The sequence below is a fragment of the Ceratotherium simum genome, chromosome 3 (genome assembly GCF_057802395.1).
Source record: "Ceratotherium simum simum isolate JZ-2026a chromosome 3, ASM5780239v1, whole genome shotgun sequence".
In the NCBI taxonomy this organism is placed as follows: domain Eukaryota; kingdom Metazoa; phylum Chordata; class Mammalia; order Perissodactyla; family Rhinocerotidae; genus Ceratotherium; species Ceratotherium simum.
The window spans coordinates 70,546,952-70,565,870 of NC_141902.1; the positions used below are offsets into that span (position 1 = coordinate 70,546,952).

The 18,919-nt window shown below is 43.1% G+C and overlaps 1 protein-coding gene across 3 annotated transcripts in view; it reads left to right on the top strand.

Moving 5' to 3' along the window:
* The window catches only part of TBC1D2B (TBC1 domain family member 2B), a 91,161-nt gene that overhangs the window by 51,065 nt on the left and 21,177 nt on the right, over nt 1–18,919 (top strand). For all 3 annotated transcript variants that reach the window (XM_004422032.3, XM_087428777.1, XM_087428778.1), the window contains 6 exons: nt 316–479; nt 3,944–4,176; nt 4,890–5,285; nt 10,046–10,156; nt 11,179–11,372; nt 14,285–14,779. In XM_004422032.3, coding sequence (XP_004422089.3) covers nt 316–479; nt 3,944–4,176; nt 4,890–5,285; nt 10,046–10,156; nt 11,179–11,372; nt 14,285–14,779 — 1,593 coding nt within the window. The remainder of the gene's footprint in view (nt 1–315; nt 480–3,943; nt 4,177–4,889; nt 5,286–10,045; nt 10,157–11,178; nt 11,373–14,284; nt 14,780–18,919) is intronic.

The following is an 18,919-nucleotide window of genomic DNA, read 5'->3' on the forward strand; positions in this document are numbered from 1 at the left end:
TTTGCTAATATGAATAGTGCTGCAGTGGATGTTCTTGTTTATGTCTCCTTGTGCACTGCCCAAGAATTTGTTTAGGAAACGCTGGGTCTTAGGGTAGGCATCTCTTCAGCTTAACTGTACGTTGCTGAATTATTCTGCATGATAATAGTACCAATTTATACTCCCACCAGCAGTGTGGAAGAGTTCCTGTTTCTCCGTATCCTCACCAACATTTGATATTATCACATCTTTTAATTTTTGCCAACCCTATATATGTGAAATTACATTTTCTTTTACAGTTTTTTTAAAATACCACATTTCCTTTTTGCCCAATAGAAATTCAATGTCTTCTTTACGTCCTGGGAGAGGGCATAATGATAGTCGGAAGAGTGTGTTTTATACCAATGAAGAGTGGGAGCTTTTAGACCCAAGCCCTAAGGACCTGGAGGAGTCTGTGGTACAGGAAGAAAGGAAGAAGCCAGTCCCTGAAGGAAACAAAGGTATAGACATGTTCCTGTTGTCTGTTGTTCTCTCCACCAGTCTGGGTTCTCTCTTACCCACCAGTGACCTGGGAGACCTTTTGGTAGCAGGTCTTTCTAGAAGCATAAGGCCCAATGGGAGTTGCATTCTCTTTGTGGGAGATAAAACATGTAAGCTTGAAAAATTAGATGTTACAGGAAATAAGTAACTGTCCAGTCGTGTGGTTCTTAAACTTTTTCAGGAGATAGACCATCTGGAAGTCATGGTACTGTTTATGGAAATATTAATTTAAAAAAAACCAACTTTTTATTTATAGAAATTTGGAATGAACACAAAAGTAGAATATATAGTGTCATGAATTCTGGTGTTCCCGTCATCCAGCTTCCACAAATCTATTCTTATGGCTTCTCTTATTTCCTCTTTATCTCCTCTTTATCTAAGCTCCTGCCCCTCCCTGCAACCACCATCAGCTGGATTATTTTAAAATAAATTCTAGACATCAATCCACTGCATCTGTAAATATTTTAGTATGTGTCTCTAAGAGATAATGACTCTTTTTAAAAAACTATGACCACAGCTTTATTATTATACCTAAAAACAGTTACAGTAAATCTTTATTGTCTAATTCCCCAATTGTTCCATAAATGCCTGCCAACATTCGGCCTGTTCACATGAGGTGCTAATAAGGCCTGCAGGTGTATTTAGTTGCTGTGTCTCCTTAGGTCTCTTTCAGTCTGAACAGCTCCCTGGTCTTTTTTTGTCTTCCTTTTCCCTTGCCATGCTCGTTGAAGAAACAGGGTCTTTGTGCCGAGGAATTTCCCACATTCTGGATTTTGCTAATTATGCTTCTGTGGGGTTACTTAACATCCTCCTTCATCTCTGTATTTCCTGTATACTGGTCGCTAGAGCAGAGGCCTGCCCAGATTCAGGGTTAACTTTTAATTATGAGAAGACTACTGTTTTAGAGGGGTAGGGGTGCTGTGTATTTCCTGGTGCATCACGTCTGGAACCACATCGTGTCTGGTTTTCTCTCTTTTTGTGATATTAAGATCGATCAGGATTTAGGGTTGCCAGCCCAATCCATTCATACAGTTCTCCGTTGGCCTTTTGCCTAATCTGTTTAGCAGCCATTCATGATCCTACATCCATTGATCCATTGAGGGAATATTGATGTTTTAAATGTAAAATAACAATAAACAATTTTGAAATTCTGCCTTATGCTTAATTCTAGCGTGGGCTGGCAGGGATAGGAGGCAGGATTTTAGGAAATCTTTACTGGGAGAGCGAGTATTTACTAAAGGAAATATTTCTTCTGTCCCCTGGGAAAGGACTGCCATGACTGGCTTTGAGGGGGAGCTTACCTGTGTTCCACAGGATCGTAGTATGGAACCCTACCGTCCCAGTGTAACCTGGTGTAAAATGGGGCCAGGCTGAGTATGCTTCATTACCTAATGCATGGCAGAACCAGTGGGAGGACCCAGGAGAGGGGCTCCTTGTGAACTGGGAATGCCTCCTGGAGGAAGGGGATTTGGGCTGGGGATTTGAATTATTGAAGATAAGTGGTGTTGGCTCTTACTTCCATAGAGATTCTAGGAATAAAATGGAAGGGATAAATGCGAGCAAGATTGGGAAGGAGGAATCAGGACGACTCAGGGACTTGGGAAGGGCAAGAAACTCCCAGCACCCTGGAGAGTAGTTTCTCGACGGAGCAGCCTTCTCAGCCTCTGCCCAGTCCCTCATCCCTTTGAGAGGGAGCCTGTGTGAAAGACATGGAGGGACAAAGATGTCTCTGGACTTTGATCTTGCTTGTTCATAGGTATTTCCTGTAATGGCCCCAAGAATTGTTGTCTATGCTATTTATGGGAAATGAACCACCCTTCCTTGTATTTTTTACCCTCTATTTTTAAGTAAACTTTTAAATTGAAGTTGAACATACAGAAAAGTCCCCCAGTCAGAAATGTATGAGTTTTCACAAAGTGAACACACCCATGTAACCAGCACTTAGTTGAAGAAACAGAGGGCCGGCCCCGTGGCTCAGCGGTTAAGTGCGTGCGCTCCGCTACTGTCGGCCTGGGTTCGGATCCCGGGCGCGCACCGACGCACCGCTTCTCCGGCCATGCTGAGGCCGCGTCCCACATACAGCAACTAGAAGGATGTGCAACTATGACATACAACTATCTACTGGGGCTTTGGGGAAAAAAGAGGAGGAGGATTAGCAATGGATGTTAGCTCAGGGCTGATCTTCCTCACCAAAAAAAAAGAAACAGACAATCTCAGCACTCCAGGAGCCACCCCCATTCCTGAGCCCCCTTCTAGTCACTACACCCTCACCCCAGGGCTAACCACTGTCCTGCCTCCTAACAGCATGGATTCGTTTTGCCTGTTTTCTAACTATATAAATGGAATTTATATATGTGTACTCTTTTGTGTATCCTCTTTATATTTTGAATATATATTTGAATTAATCTACGCTAAAATTTATTTGGATCCCTTGATATTTTTAAATACCTATTTTTAAAGAAGAGAATACAGTCATGCTTTAAAACCTGTGTTTACAATTTAAAACATACATTTGGACTTTCTTTTTGTTTTTTTACTAAGGATAGATTAGCAAAAAAATAAGGATCCCTAGTATGTCTCTAAGTCCTGCCCTTGGAACCTACTGTCTAACTTCGTAGGTGGGGGCCCATCCTCACTAAGAGGCCCTGGGGAAGGGATGTCGTTTTTCAGGATGCTGTGGGAGCTTGGAGCACCCATGTTCTTCCCTGGCCTGTGTCTCTGTTCTCTTTGGTCCTGCAAGTACCTGAAATGGGAAAATGGTGATGTGAACATATAGGTTTAACACCGAGCTTTTGAGAATAGATTTTGGAAAATAAACTAGCATTAGTACAATTTTGTCATAAATTCCTTATTAGTGCCAATGTACCTGTCTACCTTTTTTCATTTACTTTAGAGCAAAGATTGAGCAATCAAATAGAAGGTTTTCTTTTAGAGTGACCACATGATGGAGTCTTATAAGGAAGGATCCAGTGGGGGAATCATCTCTGATTTTAGGCCTGGTTATTATCAAGAATGAGGTGGGGGCAGAGAGGCATCTCCCTGCCGGTGTTTTCAAGTTGATGAATGCAGAACTCCTTGGAGGCTGATAGGTGAGATGCTTCTGTGTGTTATTGTAGTTTCCAAAGGGAAGAGTTAGCCTGCACTTAAAAAACAAGTTTTGGGGAGCTGTCCCAGTGGTGTAGTGGTTAAGTTCACGTGCTCTGCTTCAGCGCCCCGGGGTTCGCAGGTTCAGATCCCGGGTGCAGACTGATGCACCGCTTCTCAGGCCATGCTGTGGCGGCATCCCATATAAAGTAGAGGAAGATGGGCACGGATGTTAGCCCAGGGCCAATCTTCCTCAGCAAAAGGAGGAGGATTTGCATCGGATGTTAGCTCAGGGCTGATCTTCCTCACAAAAAAAAAAACAAGTTTTGTTTTTATGTAGGAGTGACTGGCTCAGGATTTCCCTTTGATTTTGGACGCATTCCCTACAAAGGAAAGCGCCCTTTGAAAGACATGATTGGATCGTACAAAAATCGTCACAGTAGTGGTGACCCATCAGCCGAGGGGACATCGGGTAGTGGTGGCACCAGCAAGCCTTTCTCCGAAATGCAGCTGCAGGTCCAGAGCCAGCAGGAAGAGCTGGACCGGTTAAAGAAAGACCTGTCGAGTCAGAAGGTAACTTTTCTTCTTTATGTTTCTATCGTATCTCGCATCAGCGGCCCAGGGACCAGAGGAGCAAAGCCTGGCTTTCATGTTTCTCTGAATCTTTTATTTCCCAAAAGCTGCTTTTCCCCTGAAAGTTTTACGTTGCCATGGCCACTGTCCCAGGCCCTGCTGCTCTGCTTGATTGTTTGTTCATTGACATTTGAGTTTCCAAGGCGAGTGAAGACGCCTCAGAGTGGGTCAGGGGAGGGTGTTATCTGCACCATGCCCACCCCTGCCCTGACATCAAATCTCTCTGAACATAGCTTCAGCCCCGAGTCCATTAACAGTTGTTCGAAGAGTTTCCACATCCTGTTCTACAACACAGTTTCCTTCTGAGCTAATCAGACCTAATTACACTTAATTGCTCAGGAGGTCATTGAATTTTAGAGCTCAGGTTTTTTAATATGGATGAACATATACAGGGAACCATTGCTGATTACAGTATGTGCATTCGTTATTTCCTGTTTCCTGTTACTCTCTACAGACAGTCTTTATGGAGTAAATTTTTTTCCTGTCTATTTTTGAGATCCTTCAAGAGGAAGTTCAGTATTAAACTGTTTCCAGTAAAGTTTCTTCATTTCCTCAAATTCCAGTGATTGTTCCAGGTAGAGTTGTCACGATTTCTGCTTTTGCTCCTCTCCCTGGCTCTCTTCACCCTCGCTCCATCCTCCTCTGGCTCCCAGGAGCTCGTGCGGCTGCTGCAGCAGACAGTGCGCTCATCGCAGTACGACAAGTACTTCACGAGCAGCCGACTCTGTGAGGGGATCCCAAAGGACACACTTGAGCTTCTACACCAAAAGGATGACCAGATTCTGGGCCTCACCAGCCAGCTTGAGAGGTTCAGCCTGGAAAAAGAGAGTCTTCAGCAGGAAGTGAGAACTCTGAAGAGCAAAGTGGGTGAGCTCAATGAGCAGCTGGGGATGCTGATGGAGACCATCCAAGCCAAGGACGAGGTCATCATAAAGCTCTCGCGGCAGCTCAGCGAGTGCGAGGGCAGTGTGGCTTCTCCCAGCTCGGCGCCCAGCTCCCCCTCTGCCGCCCCTACGGGCAGGGACCAGCTGGAACTGGACAGGCTGAAAGTAAGAGCAGAGTGTGGGCTCTGATTATTGGGACAAGAAATCCAAAAACCCGTTAACAGTCTGTCTGGTGATGTCACTCCAGAGCTGCTGGTCTCAGGGAGCTAATTTGGCGTGACAGCAGAGCAGCTGTGCCTTTTTTTTTTAAAAACAAGTATAACAGGACTTGTAGTCAAATAATTATTAGTTTTCTAAGAAGCTTCCTTGGAAAGTGAAAGTCTAAGTCCAGCCATGTTGCCCTTGCTCAGAACAGTTTCAGATCTTTCCCCTCCCTTGCTTTCAGGCAGCAGAGACTTCTCTACTTATGTGTCCTTAGAACTTCCCTGTTCCATGTAACCTTCAGAAGCTATTCCCTCTGTGCATGAATGCGTGCACCAACATCATTTCCACAGCCTGCCTCAGGACCTAATGGGGGCCAGGTGAGGGAGCACCGTTCCCAACAGCTAGAGTGCGGTCGGTCAGCTGGGCAAGTAGACCTCGGCTCCCAGGCAGGCCTGGGAAGAGGCCCTGCTCAGAGTCGGTGCCCCCTGTGCCCAAGGTGGGAGGGTCCTGACACAGTGAGAAGGGAGGGCAGAGCTCTCCTCCTAGTGTCCCTCTCTGGGCTGGCCGGGGGTTGGGGGGGAGGCTGGTTCCTGAACAGAGGTGACTCTCCTAGTCATACCTGGGGTGGTGACCAGCCGATGAGGTAGGAGGAGCACACAGCATTTGTGGGAGGCAGGGGCAGTTGGACTCTTTTTGCCTGTGGAAAAGCCTGCCAGTCCTGAGGGGAGAGCTGAATGGCCTTGGGCCACTGTCAGGCCACAGAGAGGGTCATCGAAGTCCTCCTGCCACCAGTTCTTGAGTTAGAGAAGTGTCCCCTACGACATGAGACATTGGGTATAGCCCAGTTGACCCCAGCTGACCCCAAACAGGTCTGTAGCTATAGGTCCCACCTAGCCCCACGTCCTTCTCACCTGGCTACCCTCTTTTTGCAAACAGTTTGGCACAAGGTTGTTTGGCCCCCCAAGTGCACCTTATCCTTTAAGGGCAAAGACTGGCGCCTGTTGAGGTCATTCCTGAGCACTTCACGCCCAGCAGCACCTCTCTTGCAGTGTCAGTGAACTGGATGACTGAATGGTGGACGTGCTAGGGGCCTTAAAGGTAATTCCAAAATGGCAGTTAGAAACACTGGAATTACGGCGGCCTCGTTGTAATGTGGATGCAGTCTCCACAGGGACCACTTCTCAGTGATGACACCCAGTCAATATGTGAGGCCAGAAAGATTTGTTAATGAGAAAAGCCAAAAACAACAACAAAAACCCCAATGTCATTACGTTATAATCATATCTAGTCCAAAAATAGCCGTGTTTAAAAAAAAAAAACGAGTTCTTGGTTAGTATTGCTGGTAAAAGTCAGTTTTGTTTATATACACAAGGAACGTACCTGACTCTAAGTATACATCCCATCGGTAATACACCATGTTACGACTACTTGTTTAATGTCAGCTGAAATTGATATATTGCAAGCATGTGTATTTTTGTAGGGTTTAGAGACTAACGCTGGGCATTCGGTTCCCAGGTTGCAGTGAGTGATGCTGGGCAGTGGGGGAAGCATGTGCGGCAAGTTTTCACGGGGAGCCAAGCCAGGGTGTGTGAGGAGAGTGTGTCACTTTGTTGTTGTGGCTCTACACAGCTCCTTTTGGAGACAGCTAACAGAGTTGATCAGAATTAGACTTTTCGCCCCTTTCTTTTTGCAGCGTAATGGGTGGGGTGGTTTTGAATCAGTCATGACATTTTTTTCTCCAGCATTTCTCAACTTAACAAATTTTAAGCCTGTAGCTCCAGAATTCCACAACAGTCAGGTTAAGTGGCTACATAGCATATGAAGAGGCAGAATGGTTGTTAAGGGCCCTACTTGTGGCCCATGGATTCTGAGTGGGACAGGTGAGTCCTGCTTGGGTCTCAACCTCATGTTTTCTGACGTTGCTCTGCCTGGAGCCTGTTATTACCGGTGCCGGCGCATCCCCTCGCCTTGCAGAAGACATTCACACTTAATCCATGCCTTCTCTGCAGTGGCGCTGGGAGAAAGGCTTGAGGGAGACCTTTGGACAGAAGTGGGTGTTTTCTCACTGTCCTTCACTTCTAGATAGTGCGTGGTTTCCATATTGATTTCTTCCTTCGACCCCAAATTTAAAATGTCTAGGTGTGTGTTGGTTGGACGGAGCTATCTTTTTTTATTGTTACTGTTACTGTCCAGTTTCTTGCTTTATAATCAGTGTATGTGGCGTGTAAGGATTTCTGCACTCTGGAATTTGCTGACATTTCTTTTTTGGTCTAATACATGGTCATTTTTTGTTTCTGTAGTATTTTGAGGCAGGAATAAATATTGTTCCTAGGATTTTAGCACCCTGACGATTTGAGTATTTTTTCCATATTTCCTTCCAGGCCTTTTCTATGTTTACATAATTCTTCCGTTTTTGGAGTAGACAGACTTTTGTTTCATTCAGCATTATAGCCCAAGCACATTCTCTGTTGCTATCATTAGTGATTTCAGAATTGTCCATCCTTTGACTCTGTCATCATTTACTTAATCAACCTTTGTCTTCAGTCCTGTGTTGCTATTTCATGAATATCTTCATGCATACAGCTTTTCCTTCTTTGAACCCTTTCATTCAGCCATGTGCCAGGCTTTGTGCTCTGCACGAAGTACACAGTTTCTGTCCTCCTGGAGCTTGCAGTTTGGTTTAGAAAGCACAAAAATAAGAGCAGAATCACAGCTGTAGGAAGCACCAGGAAGGAAGGGGATAGACCAGTATGAGGTGGTGGTGTAGACTGAACAGGGGCTCTGGAGCCAGACCTGGCAGGGTTCAAACCCAGCTTTACCACTTGGCAGTTTAGTTCACCTCTCTGCCACAGCGTGTTCATCTGTGAAGTAGCACTCAACTCCCAGGGTCTTGTAAGCATTAAAGGAGGTATTTCACAGAAAGCCTCAAGCAGCGCCTGGCACCTCGTAGGGTCTTAACTTGCTGTGATCATCATCAGCATTCTAGAGAAAGCATCCTTAAGATAAATTATCAGGACTTACGTAGGCTGTAGCACAAATTTTGACTTAGACGTAGATACGGCTGATCATGATTTCCTGCTGTCACTGACCCACCTTGTATCCCTCAGTCTCTGTCTGTCATGGTCGAGGGTATTCCTCAGTTGCCCTCTAGCTCACCTTCCTTCAGTCTGCTTGCCTTTTAGTAATGTGTTTGTTCATTGTTTCCAAATATGAGAGCTTTAAGATGCCAGAACAGAGAACATCATGATTCAGATCAGAAAAGGAAGTCTGTGGGTCTCCTTTGGGGTTTGACACTGGATATCTTGTTGTGATGTGCGGTCTTGCTAAGACTGAGCAGGTGTGATGCATATCAGAGCTCAGGTGGGAGTCGGGGGGCCAAGCACTCGGAGCCCAGAGCCCAGCAGGCCTGGCTCTGAGAGGTCTGGTTCCCAGCCCCAACGCTTAGTAGTTGTGCAGTCTCCCTAGGGCTCAGTTCTTCACTTAGGAATGGAGGTGATGAGAATAGCTGCCTGAGTTGTGAGGTTTAAATGAGATCAAGAATCTCATGTGCCTAGCACAGGGCACCTGTAACCCATAGCAAGTGCTCCATAAGTGTTAGCAATCAAAGGGACCATTGAAACATTTTCAGTTCGTCTGTATTTTTTAGGGGAAATTGTATACCCCCATGATGGTTTCTAGTTTGGAGATTGGAGCCTGTCTCTTGACACATTTTGGGGGAATGACCACGGTCTCTATCCTGTGACAGCACAAGAATCAGGGCCTTTCTTGATCACTCCTGGCCTGTCCTTGGAGCTATCATGAACAGAGTTTCTCCTGTGATTGAGGGATCAGAAATTCCTCAGGACCTTCAAACAGAGTATGTGTATGTTGAGGGGGGATGACACATTTGTAAAAGACTGAATTGGTAGAGAGCATTTAGGAATCACTGCCCTAAGTGTCTCAAAGGTTTCCTTTCACTCTCCCTGCTCAGAGTTTCAAGGGCTGAAGCTAACATATGACATCCACCTCTACCAGACCTGAACTTTTAGTCGAACTTGGCAGAACTTGTCACCAGCTTGTGCTGTTCTCTTAAAAACATAAAGCAAATGTGGCAAAAGTTTTACAATTAGCGAATTTAGGTGAAGGGTATATTGTGTTCATTGTACTTTTCTTTCAACTTTTCCATACGTTTGAAACTTTTCAATGTAAAGAAGTTGAGGAGCATGTTCTCCTAAGTTACTTATGCACTGTAGGTTGTAGGTGCTCATTGGAAGTGTGATTCATTAGTTAAGGGCTTTGTATATGTGTGTAGCATAAACTGGATACGTAAAAATGAGTGCCAACAGAAAGTGTGTTCAGTTCCACTAGTTAAAAAAGAAATAAATGAAAGGTATTGCTTCTTGTACCACCTCAGTGAATGTGGGTAGATAACATATTTGCATAGATTTAGGAAATATGTCCTACTTATTTCTCCTGTGGTCAGTTGAAAAAATCACCACTGTTAAATAAATTCGTTTTCCCCGTCTCCTTTATTACAGCAGTAGTCCCTGCCTTCCTCCTACTGCCGGGAGTGGCCACAAAGATTAATCAGAAAGTGCCTGGTAGTCAGGTTTCAGTTCCTTAGAACTTGTTCTAACTCAGCAGGGCTATTTGATTGGTGAGGCAGCAAAATGTTAATTATATAGAATAATTAGGCAATATTCAGCCAATGTGAATTGATGGTTTGTTTTTTTTCCCAACAGGATAATCTACAGGGATACAAAACCCAAAATAAACTTCTAAATAGGGAAATTTTTGAACTCTCAGCTCTACGGAGAAATGCAGAAAGGAGAGAGAGGGATCTGATGGCAAAGGTGGGTGAGAATGGATATATTCTATTATCTGGTGGGAGATACGATTCAGAAACCATTTAAAAATGGACATGCTTTTAAAATCAGTTCACCTCCCATGCTTGGAGTGCTGTGGTTACTGATGCCAAAATATATTTGAAATATATGTGGTGCACAGAGCTATGTATTTGGTCTCACTTTGTCTGTGATGAAGACAAATAGAAATGCCCTGAGATGTGGTTTCCATCCACACATATAATGGAGTTTATAGGAAAAAAATTAAGTACAATTCTAAGGTCTCCTAAATTAAGGTTATTTGGATTTTGATCTATGCTATTGAGTTGTGTGAATCCGTTTCTTATCTATAAATGGGGATGGTGAGGATAATGCCTCCTCTGTGAACCTAATAGGGCTGATGTGAGAGTCGGATGTGATTGTGGCTGGAAAGGACTTTGCATTGTGTAAAGACATCACAAACATTACAGTTATAATCCAGTGAAATTCAGTGACACTTGTGTCAACAGCTGTTATTTACCTAGTATACCTTTTGAACAGTCCTCAAAGCATCTTCCCAAACCTTGTTCCTGCATGTTTTCCAGGGGTGTATTTGATTTGTCTGATAAGGTGGCAGATGGGAGCTAGTCCTGGGTCACAGCATCCTAAGAAATTGTTGATGTAGCGTGGGGTGGCTTCTCATGGCCCTTGTGCCAAGTGGCACTCAGCTTGACCTCAGTAATTGCCATGTGGCCTGGTTTTTGCTGCTCACTTCAACCGTCTCCAGAACTGATGCATGTGTTGGCATCCAGAGGTCTTATTACCAGCACCTCTTCTTTACCAGATCCCCTAGAAGGAAATGGGGGGACCATAGCAGATCATTTTAAATATGACGAGTGGCCTATGGCATAAATTAATCTCTTGTCTTTGATAGTCTCTCTCTGGCTCACTTCCTGGTAGTTTTGGGCTTGTCATTCATTGATGCTTGAGGTATGTAAAGATTGCTTTTGCTTTGTCTGTCTGGACGGAGGTAACCACCACATTCTCTGCAGTATTCTAGCCTGGAAGCCAAGCTCTGCCAGATAGAAAGCAAATACTTGATATTGCTCCAAGAAATGAAGACACCAGTTTGCTCAGAAGACCAGGGGCCTGCTCGGGATGTCATAGCCCAGTTGCTGGAGGATGCTCTGCAGGTTGAGAGCCCAGAGCAGCCAGAGCAAGCATTTGTTAAACCTCATCTTGTCAGGTAAAGGTGCTAGCAACTGTTGGGGGTAGTGCAACCCATTTCTCAAGTCCCGTTTTTCATCAGCAATAGCTGTTCACAGAGAACTTGACAAGTCTCACTTGATGCTCATGACAAGTACTGTCCAGTCATTAGAACAGGCAGTCTCATCATTCTTGCTGTAATAAGTGATAGAGCTGGGATTCAGCCCAGGTCTTTTGATTCCAAGACCTTTCTCCTGTGTACCATGCCAAGGTGGATGATAGCTTTAGTTTCTGTGCTGTTGCAGGAGGAGCCATTCTTCCGAGGAGTGGGAACCCTCTCCTGAGATGCAGCCATACCCACAGGTGGTTCGAAAGCAAAGGGGGCCCCTAAGTGGGGATCTGGGCCTTCTTTATAAGGGAAAAACACTTGGGTAGCCTGATGCAGTGGTCCAGAACTCAGTTAGGGTCTGATACGTGCCGTGGACACACTCCCCCCTAAAATGCACTTGGACATACACGCAGTATTACATATATTTTTCAGAAAATCAATCTGGAAGCCTTTGATTGTTCTTGTATTAAGAACCTTCATATCCTAGTTTCTGAAAAGTGAAATCATGGAATATTGGAGTGAGGAGAAATCTGCCAATTGACTCAGTCCAGTCTCCTCTGTTTCCACCCCCTTGATACCAGGGACCCGCTGCCCGGGTGTAGGCCCTGCTTGCTGCAGCCACCTCACTTCTCCTGCCCACCCCTGCCCAGGTGGAGCCTTGCTTCAGCTTGACACAATCTTTCCCTTCTCTGAGCATGCAGCACTGGTCTGCACTGTCTGGGCTACTCATGACAGTTGAAAATATGCTGTCAGAACGTGACCAACCCATTGTTACAAAACTCTCCCTGAGGTCTGTGTGCCAGGAGCTGTGCCAGTGGTTTTACATGCAGGCTCATATTTAATGCTCTGTGGGATGGGCATTTTTATCCTCTCTGCACATGAGGAAGCTAGGGTTAGGGAGGTGATGTGACTTGCCGAGGGTCACACAGCCTGTGAGTGGCAAGGAATGTACCTCAGCCTGGACAGCCAGATTCCCAGGCTCAAGAGTGCTGTCTCCACGCTGCATACTTCTCTGTTCGCAGTGGTGGTGGTGGTGAACTGTGAGGGTATTCCAGCAAGCTGCTCTGAAGGCCCCATGTTGTCTTCCCTTGTACATTTTGGACTCTTACCATTTATGTTGTATGTTTTCAAACTTTAGGTATAAGTAGAACAATAACTGCATATTGATTTATTTTTAACTTTATTATGGAAAATTTCCAACATACAAAGAGTAGACAGAATCATATAACAACCCCCCACGTGCAGCCGTTACCCAGCTTCAGCAATTATTAATGTTTGGCCAATCTTGTTTTGTCTTATTTTCCCCCACCAAAGTCTTTTTTTTTCTGGAATATTTTAAAGCAAATGCCAGACATCATGTCATTTCACCTTTAAAAGACTTCAATGTGTATCTCTAACTGATGACACTTTTTAATATACTAATCCCACCATATTCATATCTTTTTGCAACTTATTTCTTTCAACATTATTTTCTGAAATTATCCACGTTGATACACGTAGCTCCTGAGCGTTTTTTTACCTGCCTCCTACAACTTCATCATATGCCACAGCATCTTTATTCCTTCCTCTCACGGTGGACACTTAGGATCGTTTCAGTTTTTCTCTTACAGACCTTGCTGCAGTGAACATCATGTCCATGTGTCCATGTGAGAGAGTTTCTCTCGCGTATAGACTAGAAGTGGAATGCCTGACCTACAGGGAATGCATATCTTCAACTCTGCTAGATCTGGTTTCCAAGATGCTTGTACAAGTTTACACACTCAGCAGCAGTATGTGAAAGGCCTTTGTATTAGTTATCTATGGCTGCCATAACAAATTATCACAAACTTTGTGGCTTAAAACAAAGCATGTTTATTATCTTACAGTTCTGTAGGTCAGCAGTCCAACATGGGTCTCACTGGATGAAAAAGAAGGTACCAGGATCTAGGGGACAGTTTGTGTCCTTGCTCATTCAAGTTGTTGGCAGAATACAGTTCCTTGCGGTTGTAGGACTAGGTTTCTGTTTCCTTGCTGGCTCTCCGGTGTGCCCATTCCCAGCTTCTAGAAGCCACCTGCATTCCTTGGCTCGTAGCCCCCTTCTTCCATCTTCAAAGCCAGGAAGAGCAGGTCCATTCCCTTTCTTGCTTCACATCTCTTCTACCTCCTTTTCCATCGTTGCAGCTCTCTGGCCAGCTCTTCTGCCTTCCTCTTCCACTTTTAAAGGCTCCTATGATTGCATTGGGCCCACCCAGATAGCCCAGGGTAATCTTCCGGTCTTAATTTCTATAACTATAATTCCATCAGCAATGTTCCTTTTGCCATGTAAGGTAGCATATTCACGGGTTCCAGGGATTAGGGCAGGGACATCTTTGGGGGCTGTTATTCTGCCTACCGCAGCCTTAATTCCTCTGTATCCCTAATATCTTACAAATATTTTCTCACTTGTCTTTTCACCTTTTTGAATGATAATTTTGAAGCATAAAAGTTTTACATTTGTATACATATGATATATAAACACACATACACACATATATTAACGGAGCCAGATTTTTGAGCCTTATTTTTGTAGTATCGCTTGTATTTTCTTCAGTGCTTTTCACATTTAGGGCTTTAAACCATCTAGAATTGATTTTTTTTCTGTCTATCGTCAAGAAGAAATCTAATTTAATTTTTTTTCCATATAGATAGCCAGTTTCTGCTCCCTGTTTATCAAGAAGTTTATTATTTCCTCACTGAGTTGAATGCCTGGTCATATATCAAAGTGCCACTTATACATGGGTTGATTTCTAGGTTCTCTTTTCTGTTTCATTGGTCTTTTTGCTGAGATCACATCATTTAAGTTTTCCTTTTGTTTTTCTCAACAGTGAATATGATATTTATGGGTTTAAGACTGTCCCAGAGGATGACGAGGAAGAGAAGTTAGTTGCCAAAGTCCGAGCATTGGACCTGAAGACTCTCTACCTCACAGAAAACCAGGAGGTTTCCACTGGGGTCAAGTGGGAAAACTATTTTGCTAGCACAATGAACAGGGAGATGATGTGCTCTCCAGAATTAAAGAACCTGATCCGTGCAGGCATTCCACATGAGCACCGTTCCAAGGTATGGAAGTGGTGTGTGGACCTTCACACCAGGAAGTTCAAGGACACCACTGAGCCTGGTTACTTCCAGACCTTGCTTCAGAAGGCGCTGGAGAAGCAGAACCCGGCCTCCAAGCAGATCGAGCTAGACCTGCTGCGGACTCTCCCCAACAACAAACATTACTCATGCCCCACCTCGGAAGGCATACAGAAGTTACGCAGCGTCCTGCTTGCCTTCTCCTGGCGGAATCCAGATATCGGCTACTGCCAAGGTCTGAACAGGTGTGTGCTCAGCCCACAGAATGCTCCTGTTTGCCGTTAAGATAACTTGTAGGCACCAGGCACTGCCTAACAGCTCTTTCACCTTCTGGTCAAGAAAAGCCAGTATTTTAAGGGAAAGAAGTAGTTGCAGTAAGCTAGTTTTAATTATGCAATATCTCCAATTCCAGAATAACTGAGAGAAACAAACGTGCTTTCAGAAAGTATTAAGAACACCAAAGTCAAAAACAACTAGGTTTCTCATTTTCAATTCCTTGTTCTCATCACACTCAGGTTTTGATCAGAAGTTTAATTTCATTACATGAAGTCAAAACTGGTGGCCACTCCTTGTTTATACAGGATGTTTGTGAATCAAGAACTTGCCCCAAACAGTTCTTCAGCTGGTTGAAACTTAGCTCTTGAAGAGCCCAAACTTGTTTTCTTTTGGACTACAGTCTTTCTGCAGGTCTTGCATATGTCCCTGCTTCCATAGGCAGAGGACACTGAAAAGCTTCTCACCTTTTCTTAATGATCCAGGCTCCTCATTCCGAGCTGAGCTGGGACAGGATGAGACCGTGGGACGGACTGAGGTCTGCTCTCCATGAAGCTGCTCCCCATCGCTGGACTTTAAGTGCTGATGGCTGCTTTTTACCTCATGTTTGTGTTTCACTGGCTGACCCACTGTCTGCTGCTTCTGCTCACTGCTGTCATTGCACTTGTCCGTTTATATTCCTCCCTGTGTAGTGAAAGTCAGTAACCAAGCTTGTTAGAAAGATGGATAAAGTATGAATGGAGAAGCTCTATGTGCATTCTTTAGGAATTCTTCTGTAAATCAAGTGCATGAGTTGAGTTTTGAATGCTGACATTTATTCTGGCTGCTCATAGGCTTCTTTTTTTTTTTATTGAGGTCCTAATAGTTTGTAACGTTGTGAAACTTCAGTTGTACATTATTATTTGTCAGTCACCGTATAAATGTGCCCCTTCACCCCTTGTGCCCAGCCCCCAACCCCCTTCCCCTCTGGTAACCACTAAACTGTTCTCTTTGTCCATGTGTTAGTTTATTTTGCACATATGAGTGAAATCATACAGTGTTTGTCTCTATCAGGCTTATTTCGCTTAACATAATACCTTCAAGGTCTATCCATGATGTTGCAAATGGAACAATTTTGTCTTTTTTTATGGCTGAGTAGTATTCCATTGTATATGTACACCACATCTTCTTTATCCAGTCATCAGTCGATGGGCACTTGGGTTGCTTCCACGTCTTGGCTATAGTGAATAATGCTGCAATGAACATAGGGGTGTATAAGTCTCTTTGAATTGTTGACTTCAAGTTCTTTAGATAAATACCCAGTAGTGGGATAGCTAGGTCATATGGTATTTCTATTTTTATTTTTTTGAGAAATCTCCATACTGTTTTCCATAGTGGCTGCACCAGTTTGCATTCCTACCAGCAGTGTATGAGGGTTCCCTTTTCTCCACATCCTCTCCAACATTTGTTATTTTTTGTCTTGGTGATTATAGTCATTCTCACGGGTGTAAGGTCATATCTTAGTGTAGTTTTGATTTGTGTTTCCCTGATGATTAGTGATGTAGAACATCTTTTCATGTGCCTGTTGGCCATCTGTATATCTTCTTTGGAAAATTGTCTGTTTCTATCCTCTGCCCATTTTTTGATTGGGTTGTTTGTTTTTTTGTTGTTCAGTTGTGTGAGTTCTTTATACATTTTGGAGATTAACCCCATGTCAGATATATGATTTGCAAATATTTTCTCCCAGTTGGTGGGTTGTCTTTTCGTTTCGTTCCTGGTTTCCTTCGCCTTGCAGAAGCTCCTTAGTCTGATGAAGTCCCACTTGTTTATTTTTTCTTTTGTTTCCCTTGTCCGAGTAGATATGGTATTTGAAAAGATCCTTCTAAGACCGATGTCACAGTGTACTGCCTACATTTTCTTCTAGGGGTTTTATGGTTTCAGGTCGTACCTTCTTTGATCCATTTTGAGTTAATTTTTGCATGTAGCGAAAGATAATAGTCTACTTTCATTCTTTTGCATGTGGCTGTCCAGTTTTCCCAGCACCACTTATTGAAGAGACTTTCCTTTCTCCATTGTATGCTCTTAGCTCCTTTGTCAAAGATTAGCTGTCTGTAGCTGTGTGGTTTTATTTCTGAGCTTTCAATTCTGTTCCATTGATCTGTATGTCTGTTTTTGTACCAGTACCATGCTGTTTTGATTACTATAGCTTTGTAGTATATTTTCAAGTCAGGGATTGTGATGTCCCAGCTTTGTTCTTTTTTCTCAGGATTGCTTTAGCTGTTTGGGGTCTTTTGTCATCCCGTATGAATTTTAGGATTCTTTGTTCTATTTCCATGAAGAATGTCATTGGAATTCTGATTGCTTTAAGTAGTATGGACATTTTAACTATATTTATTCTTCCAATCCATGTGCATGGAATATCTTTCCATTTCTTTGTGTCATCATCGATTTCTTTCAATAATGTCTTACAGTTTTCATTGTATATGTCTTTCACCTCCTTGTTAAATTTATTCCTAGATATTTTATTCTTTTTGCTGCAATTGTAAATGGGATTGTATTTTTGAGTTCTCTTTCTGTTAGTTCATTATTAGAGTATAGAAATGCCACTGGTTTTTGTAAGTTGATTTTGTACCCTGCAACTTTGCTGTAGTTGTTGATTATTTTTAATAGTTTTCCGATGGATTCTTTAGGGTTTTCTATATATGAAATCATGTTGTCTGCAAACAGCGAGAGTTTCACTTCTTCATTGCTCATTTGGACTCCTTTTATTTCTTTTTCTTGCCTAATTGCTCTGGCCAAAACTTCCAGTACTATGTTGAATACGAGTGGTGAGAGTGGGCACTCTTGTCTTGTTCCTGTTCTCAAATGGATGGCTTTCAGTTTTTCCCTGTTGAAGATGATGTTGGCTGTGGGTTTGTCATATATAGCCTTTATTATGTTGAGGTACTTTCCTTCTATACCCACTTTTATTGAGAGTTTTTAGCATAAATGGATGTTGGATCTTATCAGATGCTTTCTCAGCGCCTATTGAGATGATCATGTAGTTTGTTTTTTTTTTTTTTTTTTGTGAGGAGATCAGCCCTGTGCTAACATCCGCCAATCCTCCTCTTTTTTTGCTGAGGAAGACGGCCCTGGGCTAACATCTGTGCCCATCTTCCTCGGTCATGTAGTTTTTATTCCTCATTTTGTTAGTGTGGTGTATCACATTGATTGATTTGCGGATGTTGAACCATCCCTGTGCCCCTGGTGTAAATACCAATTGATCATGGTATATGATCTTTTCAGTGAATTGCTGTATTTGGTTTGCCAATATTTTGTTGAGGATTTTTGCGTCTATGTTCTTCAGCCATATTTGCCTGTAATTTTCCTTCTTTGTGTTGTCCTTTTCTGGCTTTGGTATCAGGGTGATGTTGGGCTTGTAGAATGTGTTAGGAAATGTTTTGTCTTCCTCAATTTTTTGGAATAGTTTGAGAAAGATAGGCATTAAGTCTTCTTTGAATGTTTGATAGAATTCTCCAGAGAAGCCATCTGGACCAGGACTCTTATTTTCTGGGAGGTTTTTGATTATTGTTTCAATTTCTTTACTTGTGATTGGTCTATTCAGATTCTCTATTTCTTCTTGGTTCACTTTTGGGAGGTTGTATGAGTCGAAGAATTTATCCATTTCTTCTAGATTGTCCAATTCGTTGGCATCTAGTTTTTCTTATAATCCTTTGTATTTCTGTGGTGTCTGTTGTAATTTCTCTTCTTTCATTCCTAATTTTATTTATTTGAGCTTTCTCTCTTTTTTTCTTAGTGAGTCTGGCTAAGGGTTTGTCAATTTTATCTTCTCAAAGAACCAGCTCTCTGTTCCATTGATCCTTTCTACTGGTCTTTTTCTTTCAATTTCATTTATTTCTGCTCTAATTTTTATTATTTCCCTCCTGCTGACTTTGGGCTTTGTTCTTCTTTTTGTAATTCTTTTAGGTATAGTTTAAGATTGCTTATTTGTGATTTTTCTTGTTTGTTGAGGTGGGCCTGTATTGCTATAAATTTCCCTCTTAGGACCACTTCTGCTGCATCCCATATGAGTTGGTATGGGGTATTTTCACTCTCATTTGTCTCCAGATATTTTTTGATTTCTCCTTTAATTT